Raw genomic sequence first — 16,277 nt, forward strand, 5'->3', positions numbered from 1 at the left:
GTCGGATGATTTTGTACAAAATCCACAGCCCAGTTAAGTATTAAACTGGGTACACACTGAGATTTTCTGGTCGATTTACTGTCAGATCGATTATTTCCAACATGTTGATTTCCGATCCATTTCCGAGCATTTTCCGTTCACTTTAATGGGAAATCGATCAGAAAATGCTCGGAAATCGATCGGAAAGCAAATCGAACATGTTGGAAAGAATCTATCTGACAGTAAATCGACCAGAAAATCTGTGTGTACACAGCATTAGACTAAGACGTCGGAGTAGAGGAGTCTGAGCCATTTTGGGTACTCTGAGAAGTCAGAGTTGGAGTCGGAAGATTTTTGTACAGTCTTCATAGCCCTGCTTGTAGAGTGATGACCCTTTTTCATTGCACAGCAGAAATGCAGAACTTAATAGATAAGATGCAGAGCTTTCACTATAGAGAGATACAATCCTTTGTTGGATAAATTAACTTTTCTGTATACGCTATGTATTAAAATATATTAGTTCACATGGACTGACTCTTTAGAGGACAACTGAAGCGAGAGGGATATGAAGGCTGCCATATTTATTTCCTTTTAAGCAATACCAATTACCTGGCTATGCTGCTGAACCTCTGCCTCTAATACGTTTAGCCATAGACCCTGAAAAAGCATGAAGCAGACCAGGTATTTCTGACATTATTGTCAGATCTGACAAGATTGGCTGCATGCTTGTTTCTGGTGTTATTCAAACACTCCTACAGCCAAATAGATCAGCAGGGCTGCCAGGCAACTGGTATTGGTATATTCAATAGGAAATAAATATGGCAGCCTCCATATTCTTCTCACAGTTATTTTTTACTACATTTTTTTTGAGATACGAGACCGTCAAGTTTTGACAAGTAGGTAGGTTAGTGCGAACTAGAGTTTTACAAATATTACGTCAGTCCTCACCAGCTGCATTTTTATTGCAGATCTCCATTTAGGAAACCCTGTTTGGCCCAATTCACACTGGATCATCTTGCTAGCGATTTCAGTAGTGCTGGGGATTGCTAGAGGTTTGAAAAGTGCTACTGCATTGTAAAGTGTATGGCAGTGTTTTCACTCTATTGATCGCCAGCTGAAACTGCCGTGCATGCAGCATTTTTTTTATTTTGGAGTGATTACGTTAAAGAATCGCAAAAAAAAAATCACTCCAAAATCTCTTTCCCATACAGTGAAAAATCCAGGGCTGTGGAGTCGGTACAAAAATCTTCCAACTCCGACTCCTCAGTTTATGAAACCATGACTCCGACTCCTTAACCTAATACTTAACAGGGCTGTGGATTTTGTACAAAAATCATGCGACTCCTGACTCCGACTCCTCAGTTTATGAAATCAACGACTCCAATTTCCGGTGCCCAAAATTACTCAGACTCCTCGATTCCGACTCCACAGCCCTGGAAAAATCACAGGAAAATCGCTTTGCAAAAACACTAGCAATTTTGCAATTCCCAGTGTAAATGGGGCCTTAAAGGGAATGTCTGAGTTGCAAAAATAAAGACACCCACTTACCCGGGGCTTTCTCCAGCTCTAGCACCCGCTACCTCCCTTGCTGCAGCTCTGCTCTCAGCCGCTGGCTCCCGGTCCCCAACGGTTCAGAGGCCGATCTCGCCAGGTCGTCCTATTGCATCTGTACGAGTGCCGCTGTCGGAGCTACGGCAAGGGACATAGGGGCTGGGAGAATCCCCGGGTAAGTAGGTGTTTTGTTTTTTTTTTTTTTTGCTGCTCGGAGCTTTAGGGAGCTTTTTGCCACGTGAAGTTCAGGAACTCTACTACTCTGTGTATAAAGTGTTAATATTCGTTATGTGCTTATCATCTCCAGCTGCTTTGTACAAGCTATATTTTCAATGCCTACAACGATTAATCTTGTTTATTTCAGATCACAATCTTGCATGTGTAGAGATATTCCCTATTGTATGTGGCTTCTGCTTCCAACTGCTATTCTAGAATGGACCGCTTGGCTCCCTGATGAGAAGCATATCTGTACACTGATCGCATGTAAACCGTAACCTAAAATGTGTATGTAGTGTTACTCAGGGATTTCCACTAGCTGTGTAGGTTCTAATGTAGGAAATGGATAGGAATTCTTTGTTTACCCCAGTGTGCCATAATGATATATGTACAGCAGCATTGTGGCATGATCAATATCAATTCCAGGAAAGATGAGAGAAGTTACTGCATTTTATATTGGTCTAATTGAATATATAAAGTTCTATCTAGGGACACCATCTGACTAAAGTGAGAACCATTATCTCCTAATGGAACTGTGACAAATATTCCCTGGAGTGTCCAACCTGTCAATTTCTACAAGGGCACAGTGACAACTTTTCCACTGAAGGTCCCAGAAGACTATACGAAGAGCTTTACGCTTCAGTGTTCATGCCAGTAGGAAAGACTGAACAAAAATTAGGCTCATGGAAAAGAAGCAGGGTGCTAAGCACTTTTCTCTAAGGCTAGGATAACAGTGGGTGTAGTGTACCCTGTAAAAACAGGAATGGAAAAACTACAGCAGATGTTATCTGTGCATTGTTGCATACAGTGCAGGATAATGTCAATGAAAAGTAGGCTTCACTGTCACTTTAACGCTTGCGGTAATGCACTGCATGCAGTGCGTTGGTATGCCGAGAAGGCTGACAAGTTGCATTTGTTATTCATTGAAGTGCAGATAGCCACGTTGCAATACGTCCGCTACGCCTCACAGCAATTTCCACTGTGAATAAAGCCATAGAGTAGCACCAATGTTCCTCGCACATTTGTAAACCAGGATGATTCAGATCAGTTTGGAACATCTTACAGATGGAGGAGTGAAATGTGGTTTGATTTGGACAGCACAGGTTGCACTTCATGTGCTGTAAAGCAAATTCAGTACTTTGTAGTAAGGATCAGTAATACCGGCCACACTTAGTGGTGATGGTGTGGGCATGTGTTGCTGCGTCAGGACCTAGAAAAATGCTGATATGTGAACTATGAATTCTGCTCTGCACCAAAAAATATTGATGTTTGTAACCTAAAGCATTTTTCTAGTTTCACTGCGATAAGTAAATGTAAGGGATACATCCTGTCAGTCTTCCCTGCCTCTACAGGAATCAACATGCAGGCTAACTGCTGCATTGTATGAACATTCACATGTAGGCTTCTTTCAGATTACGTTGTGAGCAGAGTATTTGTCAGTCGCATTGCAGCGTATCTACAAAGTTGCACCGCACATTTATAGTGCATACAGTGAATAATAATACCTTTTTTTTGTATAGCGCTTTTCTCCTGTTGGACTCAGTGCTTGCGAGGCAGCCACTAGAGCGCACTCAGTAGGCAGTAGCAGTGTTAGGGAGTCTTGCCCATAGAACTCCTTACTGAACAGGCAGAGATGAGATTTGAACCCAGGTCTCCTGTGTCAGAGGCGGAGCCCTTAACCATTACACTATCCAGCCACCACATTGCAATGAAAGTATGCATCACTGCCACTGTAAATGCGCACAATAAAAGGACCCTAAAGGTGGCCACACACCATATCATTTTTAAAATATCTATTCAATTCATGAATAGCAATCCATTTTTCTGACTGATTGTAACAATTAATAAATCTGACCAATGTGCCACAAATCTATGTGAAATTTTTCCCCAATCATAAATAAAATAATTGAAAGCTCAGAAAAAATTGATTGGAACTGTACATCAAGTAACTGACAATCCATCACACACCATATAATTGATAAAGTTGGTCTGAAATTTCCAAAACGTCCGATCTCCAAAACTTCAAAAAAAATTGGAAATTTGTTCAAATTTATCGATCAAAAACAAAGAAAAGCTCTCAATTATTTTATTTTATTTTTTATTTTTTTTGGAAAGGGGGAAACCGATCGAAATTATCGAATTGGATTCTTTTAATTGTATGGTGTGAGGCCAACTTTAAGCTTGAATAACGCATGCGTTATAATCAGGGCTGTGGAGTCGGGGCAATTTTGGGCACCCGGAGTTGGAGTCGGAGTCGTTGATTTCATAAACTGAGGAGTCGGATGATTTTTGTACAAAATCCACAGCCCTGTTAAGTATTAGACTAAGGAGTCGGAGTCGAGGAGTCGGAGCTATTTTGGGTACCTGGAGTTGGAGTCGGAGTCGTTGATTTCATAAACTGAGGAGTCGGATGATTTTTGTACAAAATCCACAGCCCTGTTAAGTATTAGACTAAGGAGTCGGAGTCGAGGAGTCGGAGCTATTTTGGGTACCTGGAGTTGGAGTCGGAGTCGTTGATTTCATAAGCTGAGGAGTCGGAGTTGGAGTCGGAAGATTTTTGTACTGACTCCATAGCCCTGGTTATTATGTGTGTGAAATGCAAAGGAGACTGGACATAGATGTTTATTCAAAGCTTGCATGCAGTGAAATATTATGTTAATGAACCCTTGATAGTTCTGTCAGAGAAAAGACCCTTTCATGTCTATGGCATGTGTATGCAGCCAATGGCTGTCACTATTTGGGAAGATGGTCGGGAAGGGTTAGTCACACTAGTTTGGATAACTTTGCTTCCCTGGGTGGTGTCCAGTGTTCCTCTTACATATGGTTGATCAGATATACTGTATGTACAACCTGCCAGAGATTCCACATATAATGATGCATTCTAAAATGTGTCTGGTGTGAGCAGACCCTTCGAGAGTATTTACTCTACAAAAAAAAAATAAAAAATGCTCAAGTTATTGTAATTTGGTATCCACTTTATTATATGTGTATTTCAGTGTTAGTTCAATGGAAGTATAAAAGGCAAGTCATTCTTTGAATAAACAGAGATAATCGAAAAATGTTCTGCATGTCTACACTGGCATAAGTTAAATAGTTGGGGAACTGAGTATTTTTCAAGTATCTAAAGACAGATATTTAGGTCTTTGGTGTTAAGCCCAATCTACACGATACGATTCTTTGTGCTATTCGATTACGATTCTATTTACGATCCGATTATATCCGACATGTCTGATCGGGATTCGATTCGATTTGCCATTGCAAAACAATGGCAAATCGAGTTGAATCGAATCTCAATCGGACATGTCGGATTTAATCGGATCGTTAATAGAATCGTAATTGAATCGCACAAAGAATCGTATCGTGTAGATGGGGCTTTACAGCACCATTCTGCTTCTTAAATTGTATGCCCTACATGCAATCCTCTCATGATCACTTTACCATAATTCCTCAAAACACTGCTAATATTAAGACTTTGGTATACATTCCTACATAAGATGAATAACTTGGTGTTAATTGTATAGGAACATAGTTGGCATTTGATTTTATTGGACATTTTTTCCTGATTTGATCAAGCAGACCAGTAATAACAAACAGTGCACAAATCCCCATGACCATTGAGGTTTTGCCATCAGAACATTCCCTGTGGTGTTTCATGTACTGCATAAGCTACCCAGACACGTCTCTTGTTTCATGCTATTCTTGTGAGCACTTTGATTTAAACTGTACACATTTGTTCTGTTATTTGGTAAATATTTATTTAAAGGAAACTTGATATAAAATAAAGACAAGCATTTATACTTACCTGGGGCTTCCTCCAACTCCCTGTAGGCCGAGGATTCACTCGTCATCCTCCGGCGGTCAGCTCCAGTGAATTCTCCAGTTGCACTGACGCACTCCAGTATACATGTGTGGTACCGGCCGCTTTCCGAACCTTCTCACACTCCTCCAACTGCTCTCCTTTTGCCGGGAGCATTCTGCGCAGTTAGCAAAGACTGTAACTGCGTAGGCGCAGAACGCTCTTGGCTTGCACAGGAGAGCACAACTGGGGAATTCACCGGAGATGACTGTGGTACAAGTAAGCCCATGGCCTACAGGGGGCTGGAGGAAGCACCAGGTAAGTATAAATTCTTGGCTTTATTTTATTTCATGTGCATTTTAAGATATCTAAATGTGTTATTTGCCTCTATGAGCACATAGAGAACATAGTTAGTGATCCTTTCCAGTGCATTTTATATTGAGCATTCTCTTTCATGTGTTGCAGGAAACCCAGCGTTTAATGGCAGAACCTGTTCCTGGAATAAAAGCTGAACCAGATGACAGCAACGCACGCTATTTCCACGTTGTTATTGCAGGTCCACAAGATTCACCTTTTGAAGGGGGGACATTTAAGCTTGAACTATTCCTTCCAGAAGAGTACCCAATGGCAGCTCCTAAAGTACGCTTCATGACCAAAATCTATCATCCGAATGTAGACAAGTTGGGAAGAATATGTCTAGATATTTTGAAAGGTAAGGATTTTCCCAGCAGAGCAAAGCTCTTGATGCCTTTTTGTACCTGTTTTAGATAGCAGGGGGGATTTTATTATGGTCATCTAAATCTCTACTCACAGCAAATAATCGTAGTCCAGATCATCTCATTTCAATTATCCGATTACAGTGTTCTAGTAGAATTACTAGGCAAGTCGTACCTGAGGGAATCTTTGTGCTGTCTAGGGACTGCATAAGTAATTGGATGTTTGTTTGTTTGTTGTAAAAGTAAAAAGTATGGCATTCTGCCAGCTAAAGCAGGCAGCACACACATTGATTTTTCCATTTGGTTTTCAGCAAATTCTACCACTCATGTCTACCGGGAATCTATTGCACAACATTTCTGATCAACCAATATTCAATTTTGGGCTAAAATCAATTGCAAGTATTGGTCAGACAGGACTGAAGATTTCCAATGATCGGGGGTGGGGCAGGAGTGGTAGCCAATTGATGGGCCACAGTGTTGCATTCTATCCAACAGCCACTTTGTGGTTCAATCGATTTTCAATACATTTCCAACTGAAATCTGTTGAGAATGGATGTGCTGTGCGTGGAAGGAATTAATTGATCGTTTTGCTGCATTGGGGGATATTGATGTGTGTATTGGTAGCTTTATGCATGTTAAAGGTACAGCTGACCCCATAAGCCCCATCTACACGGCACTACATCGGAGCGATCCCGCCGGATTGCCTCTTCCGCATCCCGGCGTGTACCCGCCGCATCACAGCTCGCCCGCGCGTGCGTCGCATTCGATCCGCCCTCGTCCCTGCCCGGCGCCGCTTATCTTCCGCTCGATTCCCTACCATTGTCCCCTCGTGGGGAACGAGCAGGGAATCGGCGGTGGCGAGATCCGACCTGTCTGATCTTATCAATCGAGCCGCATCAGTGGCTCGATTGATAAGGCACATCGGAGCCTCATCTATGTGTGTAGATGAGGCTTAAGATTTAGAATCTTCCCTATGCACAACAGTGAGCAAGGATATTCTCATCTGAAAGACAAATAATGGAGAGCTAAATAGCTGCACCTACTCTGACTCACTGTTTTTCATTCAGAGGGATAGGGTGAGAATACAGAAGTGTTTTTGTGTGTTCCATGTGACAAGCACTTCATCCTCCAGTCTAGCCCACAAACGTATTTGCTGGAAGTAGATTCTCAAACAGGTGTAGGTAGGGTACCAGGAGGGAACCTGAATTAGCTGCAAAGTCTTCCCTCTGTCTCCCCTGTCTGAATTTGTTTTTAGCATAAACTGGTAAGTTAGCTGTTGTGCAGGTAACCATGCGATGTTAGTTCTGTCCATGTCCAGAGGAATTCTGCATTACCTGTCTGGTTTGTACAGTAGGGTTGCAGTTGCCTGTGGAAAATCTGCATGTCCAGTGATCCACTGCACACTGTATAGCATTTCCATTATGTGCTGCGGTTTAACCCTTTTAATTTGACTGAATGGAATTGCATGTCCAGCACCTCAAAATTCTGACAACTGACTTTTTTCTTTGTCTTTTCTCACCACATTAGAGCAAACAGCTGCTAAATTGTTACCCCCAACTAAGTCCAAAATTGAAGGTTTTAAATTCTGGAAGCACACGTTTAGTGTAAATTATAAGTATATTGCTTCTGGAACTGCATTTTCAAATTTTAAAGAAATCTATTTCACATATATGCTTATCTGCAGCCATATACCTGTCCATACACATTGAGAACCCCTGCACTAGGTGCCTTTGTGTTCAGAAAATGAGGTTTTGAAACTCCACTTCTTGTGAACTACGATTGAAACAAGATCCGATCCCATCTATCTCATATGGATGAGGTGAACAGTGTATACATATGGCTAATGGGATGCTAATTTAGCAACTTTATTTCCAATTTGCTACAAAATCTGAAAAATTGTATTTTATTGGCCATTTCTATTTCCTTGCTCCACTATTGTCAGTGCCTCTGTCACCTCACTTTGCCACGCATTCAACCATGTTCTCTGCTGTAATGCTGGATGGTGCCGGTCATCTTTATACTACGTTTGGATACTTCTGCAGTGCTGGCAGATAGGCACATCCCAGAGGAAGCATAGAAGGGTGCTACACTATTACCATACGACTGCTGTAATGCTGGGAAATGTAGTTTTACATCTGTTGTTCTTTCCACTTTGGATGTCACCTGGTCTCTCCACTTTGACCTATCCTTCATCTAAAACTGAAACAGACAGACAGCACATTTAAGTAATTGAAAAGGTATTTTTCCAACACTTTTCTGTACACTATGGTTTCCAACCTGGTAGCTATTAAACTTTGCCTAGTTCAGTTTTGGGTTTAGTTGGTTATAAATGGACAGTCTTGCTACCAGCAATGCTGATCGCTGTGTAAGGCCTGGTTCACACTGCTAGAGCTTTTTAAGTGCTAGTTATTTGAAAAGCTCTTGCTAATGCAATGATTTGGGGAATTTTTATAAAATCACATTTCTCCAGTGAGAACACATACATAGCATTATATTAGCAAAAGCTTTTAAAATCACAAGCACTTATAAAAAGCTTTTGCAGTGTGAACCAGGCCTAACACTCGCCATCAACTCCAGCAGTAACAGGCCCTTAGAATTGGTACTTGCACCTTTTGAATAAAGTCAGTATTAGTTACTGCTATATTTTATCCCTCACTAGTTAATTTTTAGAATAGTACAACATTCAATTTCTTCCCACCGCCCCATGTGCTACAAACCACACTGGCTGGAGTCTGTAGCTTCTTTTTTTTTCTGCATAAAAAAAGTTTTACATGAGAAAGCGGCCTGTACCTTCCAGTGCAAGCTTCTCATAGTGGTTCAGCATCTGAAATATGTGATGGATGGTGCAAGAGAACTGGGATTACCTGTTAAGGTTGACAAACACCTGTTCAATGCAACTTTAGTCCTCTTGAGTGCATGGGGCGGCCACAGTATCAGTCAGCCACTAGGAAACTGCAAAACCACCAGAAAACCCTCTGTCTGATAAGGCCCATAACATACCTCTATATAAACAATGAGAGTGTCATTTTGACATGTGAACAGTATACAAACTAAAGAAATATATCCTGTTTTTCAACTTCCACAGCTTACGGAAAATGCACCCGACGGACAGTGAAAGCTATGGGCTAATGGTAAACTGTGAGCTAGTGGTGAGAGCTTTTATCCAATGAAGAGATGGATATTGGTTTATCCTAGGCTTTAGACAGGCTTTATGCTTATTTTCATGTGGAAGATAACATTTACTATGATGGGACGTATGTTACAGCTGGAGCCCACATGATACATTTTTTTTCCTTACCAATTGTCCCTTGGCCACAGTTTGACAAACACCATTGTGGATTCTGCTAGGCATCTCTCAGAATGTGGGAGTCAGCCATGACCTTGTTAAAGAGTAACTGTCAGGCTGCAAAAGCTAATTTAAACCTCTATTCTCCTGTGTTAAACAGTTTAGAAGGAAGCCAAAAAGGCAATCCTGAAGTTAAAAATCTCTCTTAGTTTTGATGTGTGCTTATCAGCAAAGCTGTTAGACCCAAGCTCTTAAGCCGAGAGCCGCATACCATACAGCAAAGCATTCTGGGGCCCTCCCCTCGGCTGCTATTGATAAGTTACAGGGCTCGTGTTACAAAAGCAGCAGCTCACAACATTGAAAAAACTCCTGGCAGAGTACACTGCAGGAGTCCGCTATTGTTCCTAGCCACATGGCTAATTAATATTCACTGCACAGTAGTGTTTTACATTACCGATCTTTTGTGTGAGTGAATCATCAGGAAGCAGGCAGGACATGACACACATTTGGCTTCATAGGAGACAGACAAACATGGAACCTGCCATAAGCTGTCAGGAGCATCATTCTCTGCAAATACTATATAAAACTTCTGTGAAATCCAAACGTGGACAGTGAAATGCATATGTAATGTAAGTACAGCCAATGTTTAGCTACTGATATGTGTTTATTTTCTTTGAGACCCTATACCTAATGGCCCATACTCACGAGGGACTTTTGTCGCCTCAACACGCGGTGCGCGCGTGTTGCGGCGACAGGTCGCCTGTGAGTATGGGCCGTCGCGCGCGCACCCCGAACTGTCGCCCGTCGCTCATGTCGCCATGCGATTGAAAGTTTCAATCGCATGGCGACAGTCGCCGCCGCACCTCGCCCGCAACTGTCGCTAGTCCGTGTGAGTACGCGGACTAGCGACAGCAACCTCCATTGTGGTAAATGGAGCTTCCGGCGGGGGGAGGAGGACCGTCGGCGACAGCTTCCGTCTCGCCGCTGGTCCCTCTTCCGCGTGTGTACGCGGAGGGACCTGGCGAGGAGCTGTCGCCGGCCTGTCGCCCACACGCTCACGTGTGCTGGCGACAGGCCACTTCTGCAGCCCGTGAGTACGGGCCATAACAGCTCCTCTTTAAGGCATTCATGGGCCTAACCTGGCACTTACAAAATGTCTCTTCAGAGTGGCAAGTCAATTTATGACTTCACTTTCAACGGGGCAAAGGAGTACTGACACATTTGTGCACCTTTGTTTTACTGGCTTTTTGTCTCCACTGGATAGATTTCTGCTTTCTCTGTTGCTGTAATGAGAGGTGAAGGTGATCACTTCTCCAGGGAAACAGTAAAATTTGACAGTGGTTTAAAACTTTCTTCAGTTTAAAAAAAAAAAAAAATCATAATCTAAATTTAGTTCCTCTTTAACCACTTCCCGACCGCCTAACGCACAGAGGTAAACAAAGTGCCTTATACATGCTTCCTCCTCGCCTCGTGGTCTCATTGTTCCAGAGACCACCAGCGAGGAGGAAGCACTTGTAAGTCTTCACACCACATTGCTTTTTTTTGTGCCTAGCCCCCTGATCTCCCAAACAGCTGCTAAATTGTTACCCCCAACTAAGTCCAAAATTGAAGGTTTTAAATTCTGGAAGCACACGTTTAGTGTAAATTATAAGTATATTGCTTCTGGAACTGCATTTTCAAATTTTAAAGAAATCTATTTCACATATATGCTTATCTGCAGCCATATACCTGTCCATACACATTGAGAACCCCTGCACTAGGTGCCTTTGTGTTCAGAAAATGAGGTTTTGAAACTCCACTTCTTGTGAACTACGATTGAAACAAGATCCCATCTATCTCATATGGATGAGTTGAACAGTGTACAGTGTATACATATGGCTAATGGGATGCTAATTTAGCAACTTTATTTCCAATTTGCTTCAAAATCTGAAAAATTGTATTTTATTGGCCATTTCTATTTCCTTGCTCCACTATTGTCAGTGCCTCTGTCACCTCACTTTGCCACGCATTCAACCATGTTTTCTGCTGTAATGCTGGGAAATGTAGTCTTACATCTGTTGTTCTTTCCACTTTGGACGTCACCTGGTCTCTCCACTTTGACCTATCCTTCATCTAAAACTGAAACAGACAGACAGCACATTTAAGTAATGCCTCGTGGTCTCATTGTTCCAGAGACCACCAGCGAGGAGGAAGCACTTGTAAGTCTTCACACCACATTGCTTTTTTTTGTGCCTAGCCCCCTGATCTCCCCCCCCCCCCCCCAGGCTTCCTCCCCCCCCCCCCCCCCTGATCACCCCAGCAGACCCCTGCCAGCACCCTTGCACCCCTATAAAACCCCCACCCCCCCACCTGCCACTAACTATTGATGCTATCCCTTAGTTTAGGTCCCTAACTGCCTCCTAGTCACCCCCAGACCCCATCCCAGACTACCCCCCTGTATACTGTATATATCTGTATACAGCTACCTTGCCCCCTGATCCCCCTCTGATCACCTGTCCATCACCCCTCAGCACCCCCACCCATCAGAGCAGACCCTAACTGCCCCGTGGGGGCAACTGATCACCTGCCCAGACCCTCGATTGCCCTCATACCCCCCCTCCTGATTACATCCCCTGCGCATTGTTTACATCTGTCCTTCCCAGCAATCACTAACTGGTCTGTGATCAGTAACCCCCTGTGTCTGCCTCTCATCAGATCAGGACTCAGTCTGCCCCGTGCGGGCTCCTGATCAACCCCCCACCCCCTCAAATCGCTCTCAGACCCCCCCCCCCGCCCCTAATCACCGTTCGAGTGCATTGTATTTGACTGTGCTGTGATTGTATTCGATTGTGCTGTGATTGTATTCGATTGTGCTGCGATTGTATTTGATTGTCCCGTGATCTGCTTCGATTGTCCCGTGATTGTTTGATTGCCTCTGAGACCCCACTTCCCAACCACCCCCACCCCCCATCACCTTCCGAGTGCATCAGATTTGATTGTGTGGTAATTGGATTCGATTGTGCTGTAATTGTATTTGATTGTCCCGTGATCGGCTACAATTGTCCCGTGATTGTTTGATTGCCTCTGAGACTCCACTTCCCGCCACACCCCACCACACCCAACCCCCCCCCCCCCCACACACACACACCCTACCCCACCCTCCCCCTCACCACCTCCAACCACCACCTTCCGAGTGCATCAGATTTGCTTGTGCTGTGATTGGAGTCGATTGTGCTGCAATTGTATTTGATTGTCCCATGATTGTTTGATTGCCTCTGAGACCCCACTTCCCACCAACCCCAATACCTCTCAAATACTCCCTTTGGCTAGGTAGGTGCTCTTTTTTTCTGGGTAGTCTCGGAGGAAAACCCCATAAATTTAGCAATCCACAATGGCAAGAAGGGGGATTTCCGATGAGGAGGTATACAGGTACATGGACCAGTCGGATGAGAGCTTTTGAGAAGACTCATCTGACGAATCATCCGGGTCCGAATTTGAACCTGTGGAAAGCAGTGGTTCTCTGACCGAAAGTGATGATGAGGCTTTGGTCCCGGCTAGAGCCAGGCGTACCAGACCCCATGTCGTTAGACCGCAGGTGGCGCAGGATCCGCCTCAAGGGCAGCAGGGTGGTGATAGCGCTGATGATAGTTTTCTTATAGTTTTCTTGGTGAGGCAGGCACCAGCAGCGCAGCATCTCCTGGACTTAGTACCAGTACTTCTGTAGACCCTGGTGAAGTGGTCAGCGTGAGCATGGAAGTAGAAACTGGTACGGTGGCAAGTGCAGTAGTACCCCCGTCGCAGCCACCAAGAAGAAGACGGGCCCGTAGTACCCATAGTCTCCTAGAGGTGCTGGCACATCCAGATTTGCAATCCCCTGATTCCGCCGCACCCGTAGTGCCCTCTTTCACCGCCCAGTCTGGAGTCCAGGTGGCGACAGCTCATCTAGGAATGGCCCGAGACTTATTGCAGCTGTTCATCACCCAGGTTCTCTTGCACTTAATTGTGGTTGAGACCAACCGTAAAGCCACACAATTCATCACCGAGCACCCGGAGAGCAGCTATGCCCAGCCTTTCCGGTGGAAACCATTCCAAGTTTCCGACATTAAAATCTTTTTGGCCCTTATCCTTCACTTGGGACTAATGAAACAGAATGTATTGCGGTCGTATTGGTCTACGAACCCAGTACATCATGTTCCCTTGTACCCTGCTGCCATGTCCAGGACACGATTTGAGTCCATCCTGCGCTTCCTGCACTTCAACGACGACAAAACCTGTAATGAAAAGGGCCACCCTGCTTATGACCGGCTCCACAAAATTCGGCCCCTCATAGACCACCTGTCATCAACATTTGCAGATGCTTATACCCCTGAACAGAACATCTGCGTAAACGAGTCCCTCTTACGCTTTACCGGGCGCCTTGGCATCAAACAGTACATCCCAAGCAAGCGCACCCGGTATGGGGTGAAACTGTATAAGCTCTGTGAAAGGGCCACAGGCTATACATGTCGTTTTAGGGTCTATGAGGGAAAAGACTCAAAATTGGAGCCGGTCGGATGCCCTGACTACCTGGGGAGCAGTGGAAAGGTTGTGTGGGACTTGGTGTCACCCTTGTTCCAGAAGGGGTACCATCTTTATGTGGACAACTGTTACACAAGTGTGGCCCTCTATCAGCACTTAAAGTTAGAAGGAATCCGATGCTGTGGCACTGCGCGGGCCTAGTCGCCAGGGCTTCCCCCAACGGCTCATTACCACCAGACTTGAACGGGGGCAGAGGGCCGCCTTGCGTACTGAAGACCTGCTCGCGGTGAAATGGAGGGACAACAGGGACGTTTACTTTCTGTCCACCATTCACACAGACACGACAGTCCAAATTCAACAGGCAACTGAGGTCATTGAAAAGCCCCTTGTCGTCCACGAATATAATGTCAACATGGGAGGGGTGGACTTCAATGACCAGAGGTTAGCGCCCTATTTAGTTTCCCGGAAAACAAGACGCTGGTATAAGAACTGGATCTTTCCTTCAATTTCAGGAACAGATCGTTCTGGACATCCTGTATCCAGGAGGTGCCAGCGCCCCCCCCCCCCCCAGATGCAACTAGCCGACTGCATGGAAGGCATTACGCCTATCAGATTCCGAGTACCCCAGGTCAACGCATCAGAAGAAAACTTTGTCGTGTCTGCAGCAGTGCTAGAAGAAGGACTGACACCGTTTTTTATTGTCCCTAATGTCCTGACCAGCCTGGCCTATGCGTAGGGGAGTGTTTTGAGAGGTACCACGAGCAGGTACACTATTAGAACCTAGGGAACTCCAGACACAGGAGTAGGCACACACTCAGTGGTCTTTTGCACATTGTCGCAGGGAGAGGAGAGGTAAGCTTGAAAACCAAACGGGTAAGCATAAAAGTCGGAAGAAGGATCGGTTTCCATGCTTGATATTGCTGATCTGTCCTGGGTTGGCGATATAAGACGGAATGTTTGAATTTCCTTTGAGTGTGGACACCCCCGGTTTATATGTGATTTACTTTGGGCCTATGATGATGCTTTAATGCCACACAGAGTCATCTCTATTGGCAGGCATATTGCTGTATACTACAGGCATAATGCTGTATACTAAAGTTCTGAGGCCCAGTCACATAAGTTGGTGGCTCACCCTGAGTGCAGGGTGGCACGGGGTGTCTCTCTCCTGAGGTTATCACTGCCATTGATGTGGAGGAAGATCTGCCATTGATGTGGAGCAAGGTATGTTTGCCGTTCATTTTTCCTTTCAGCCCAGAGTGCATTACCCGTATACCCAATATAAGGAGTATAGCAGAAACTCCTAATACTGGCCATACATGTATTGATTGCAGAGACCCTAAAATGCCAGGACAGACTCCACAAATGAACCCATTTTGGAAAGAGGACACCCTAAAGTATTCTGTGAGGTGCATGGTGAGTTCATAGAAGATTTTAGTTTTTGTCACAAGTTAGCAGAATTTTTTTTTTGTTTTTTTGTTACAAAGTTTCATTTTCCGTTAACTTGTGACGAAAAATAAAATTTTCAATGACCTCACCATTCCCCTCATGGAATACCTTGTTGTGTATTCTTTCCAAAATGGGGTCATTTGTGGGGTTTAACTGTCCTGGCAAGTGGGCGGGGTGCTAAATTTTGAGCACCCCTGTAAAGCCTAAAGGTACTCATGGGACTCTGGGCCCCTTAGCGCAGTTAGGGTGCAAAAAAGTGCCACACATGTGGTATCGCTGTACTCAGGAGAAGTGGTATAATGTATTTTGATTTGCATTTTTACATATACCCATGCTGGGTGGGAGAAATACCTCTGTAAATGACAATCTTTTGATTTTTTTTTTACACACAATTGTCCATTTACAGAGGTATTTCTCCCACCCAGCATGGGTATGTGTAAAAATACATCCCAAAACACATTATACTACTTCTCCCAAATACGGCGATACCACATGTGTGGCACTTTTTTGCACCCTAACTGCGCTAAGGGACCCAAAGTCCAATGAGTACCTTTAGGATTTCACAGGTCATTTTGCGGCATTTGATTTCCAGACTACTCCTCACGGTTTAGGGCCCCTAAAATGCCAGGGCAGTATAGGAACCCCACAAATGACCCCATTTTAGAAAGAAGTCACCCTAAGGTATTCTGTTAGGACTATGGTGAGTTTATAGAAGATTTTATTTTTTGTCACAAGTTAGCGGAAATTGATTTTTATTGGTTTTTTTCACAAAGTGTCATTTTCCGCTAAC

The 16,277-nt window shown here is 44.2% G+C and overlaps 1 protein-coding gene across 1 annotated transcript in view; it reads left to right on the forward strand.

The window, feature by feature from the left end:
• The window catches only part of UBE2N (ubiquitin conjugating enzyme E2 N), a 53,552-nt gene that overhangs the window by 22,081 nt on the left and 15,194 nt on the right, over nucleotides 1-16,277 (forward strand). Inside the window, exon 2 of the mRNA XM_068276804.1 lies at nucleotides 6,008-6,254. Within this exon, the coding sequence (XP_068132905.1) occupies nucleotides 6,008-6,254 (247 nt within the window). The remainder of the gene's footprint in view (nucleotides 1-6,007; nucleotides 6,255-16,277) is intronic.

Source organism: Hyperolius riggenbachi, chromosome 3, assembly GCF_040937935.1.
Source record: "Hyperolius riggenbachi isolate aHypRig1 chromosome 3, aHypRig1.pri, whole genome shotgun sequence".
Classification (NCBI taxonomy): Eukaryota; Metazoa; Chordata; class Amphibia; order Anura; family Hyperoliidae; genus Hyperolius; species Hyperolius riggenbachi.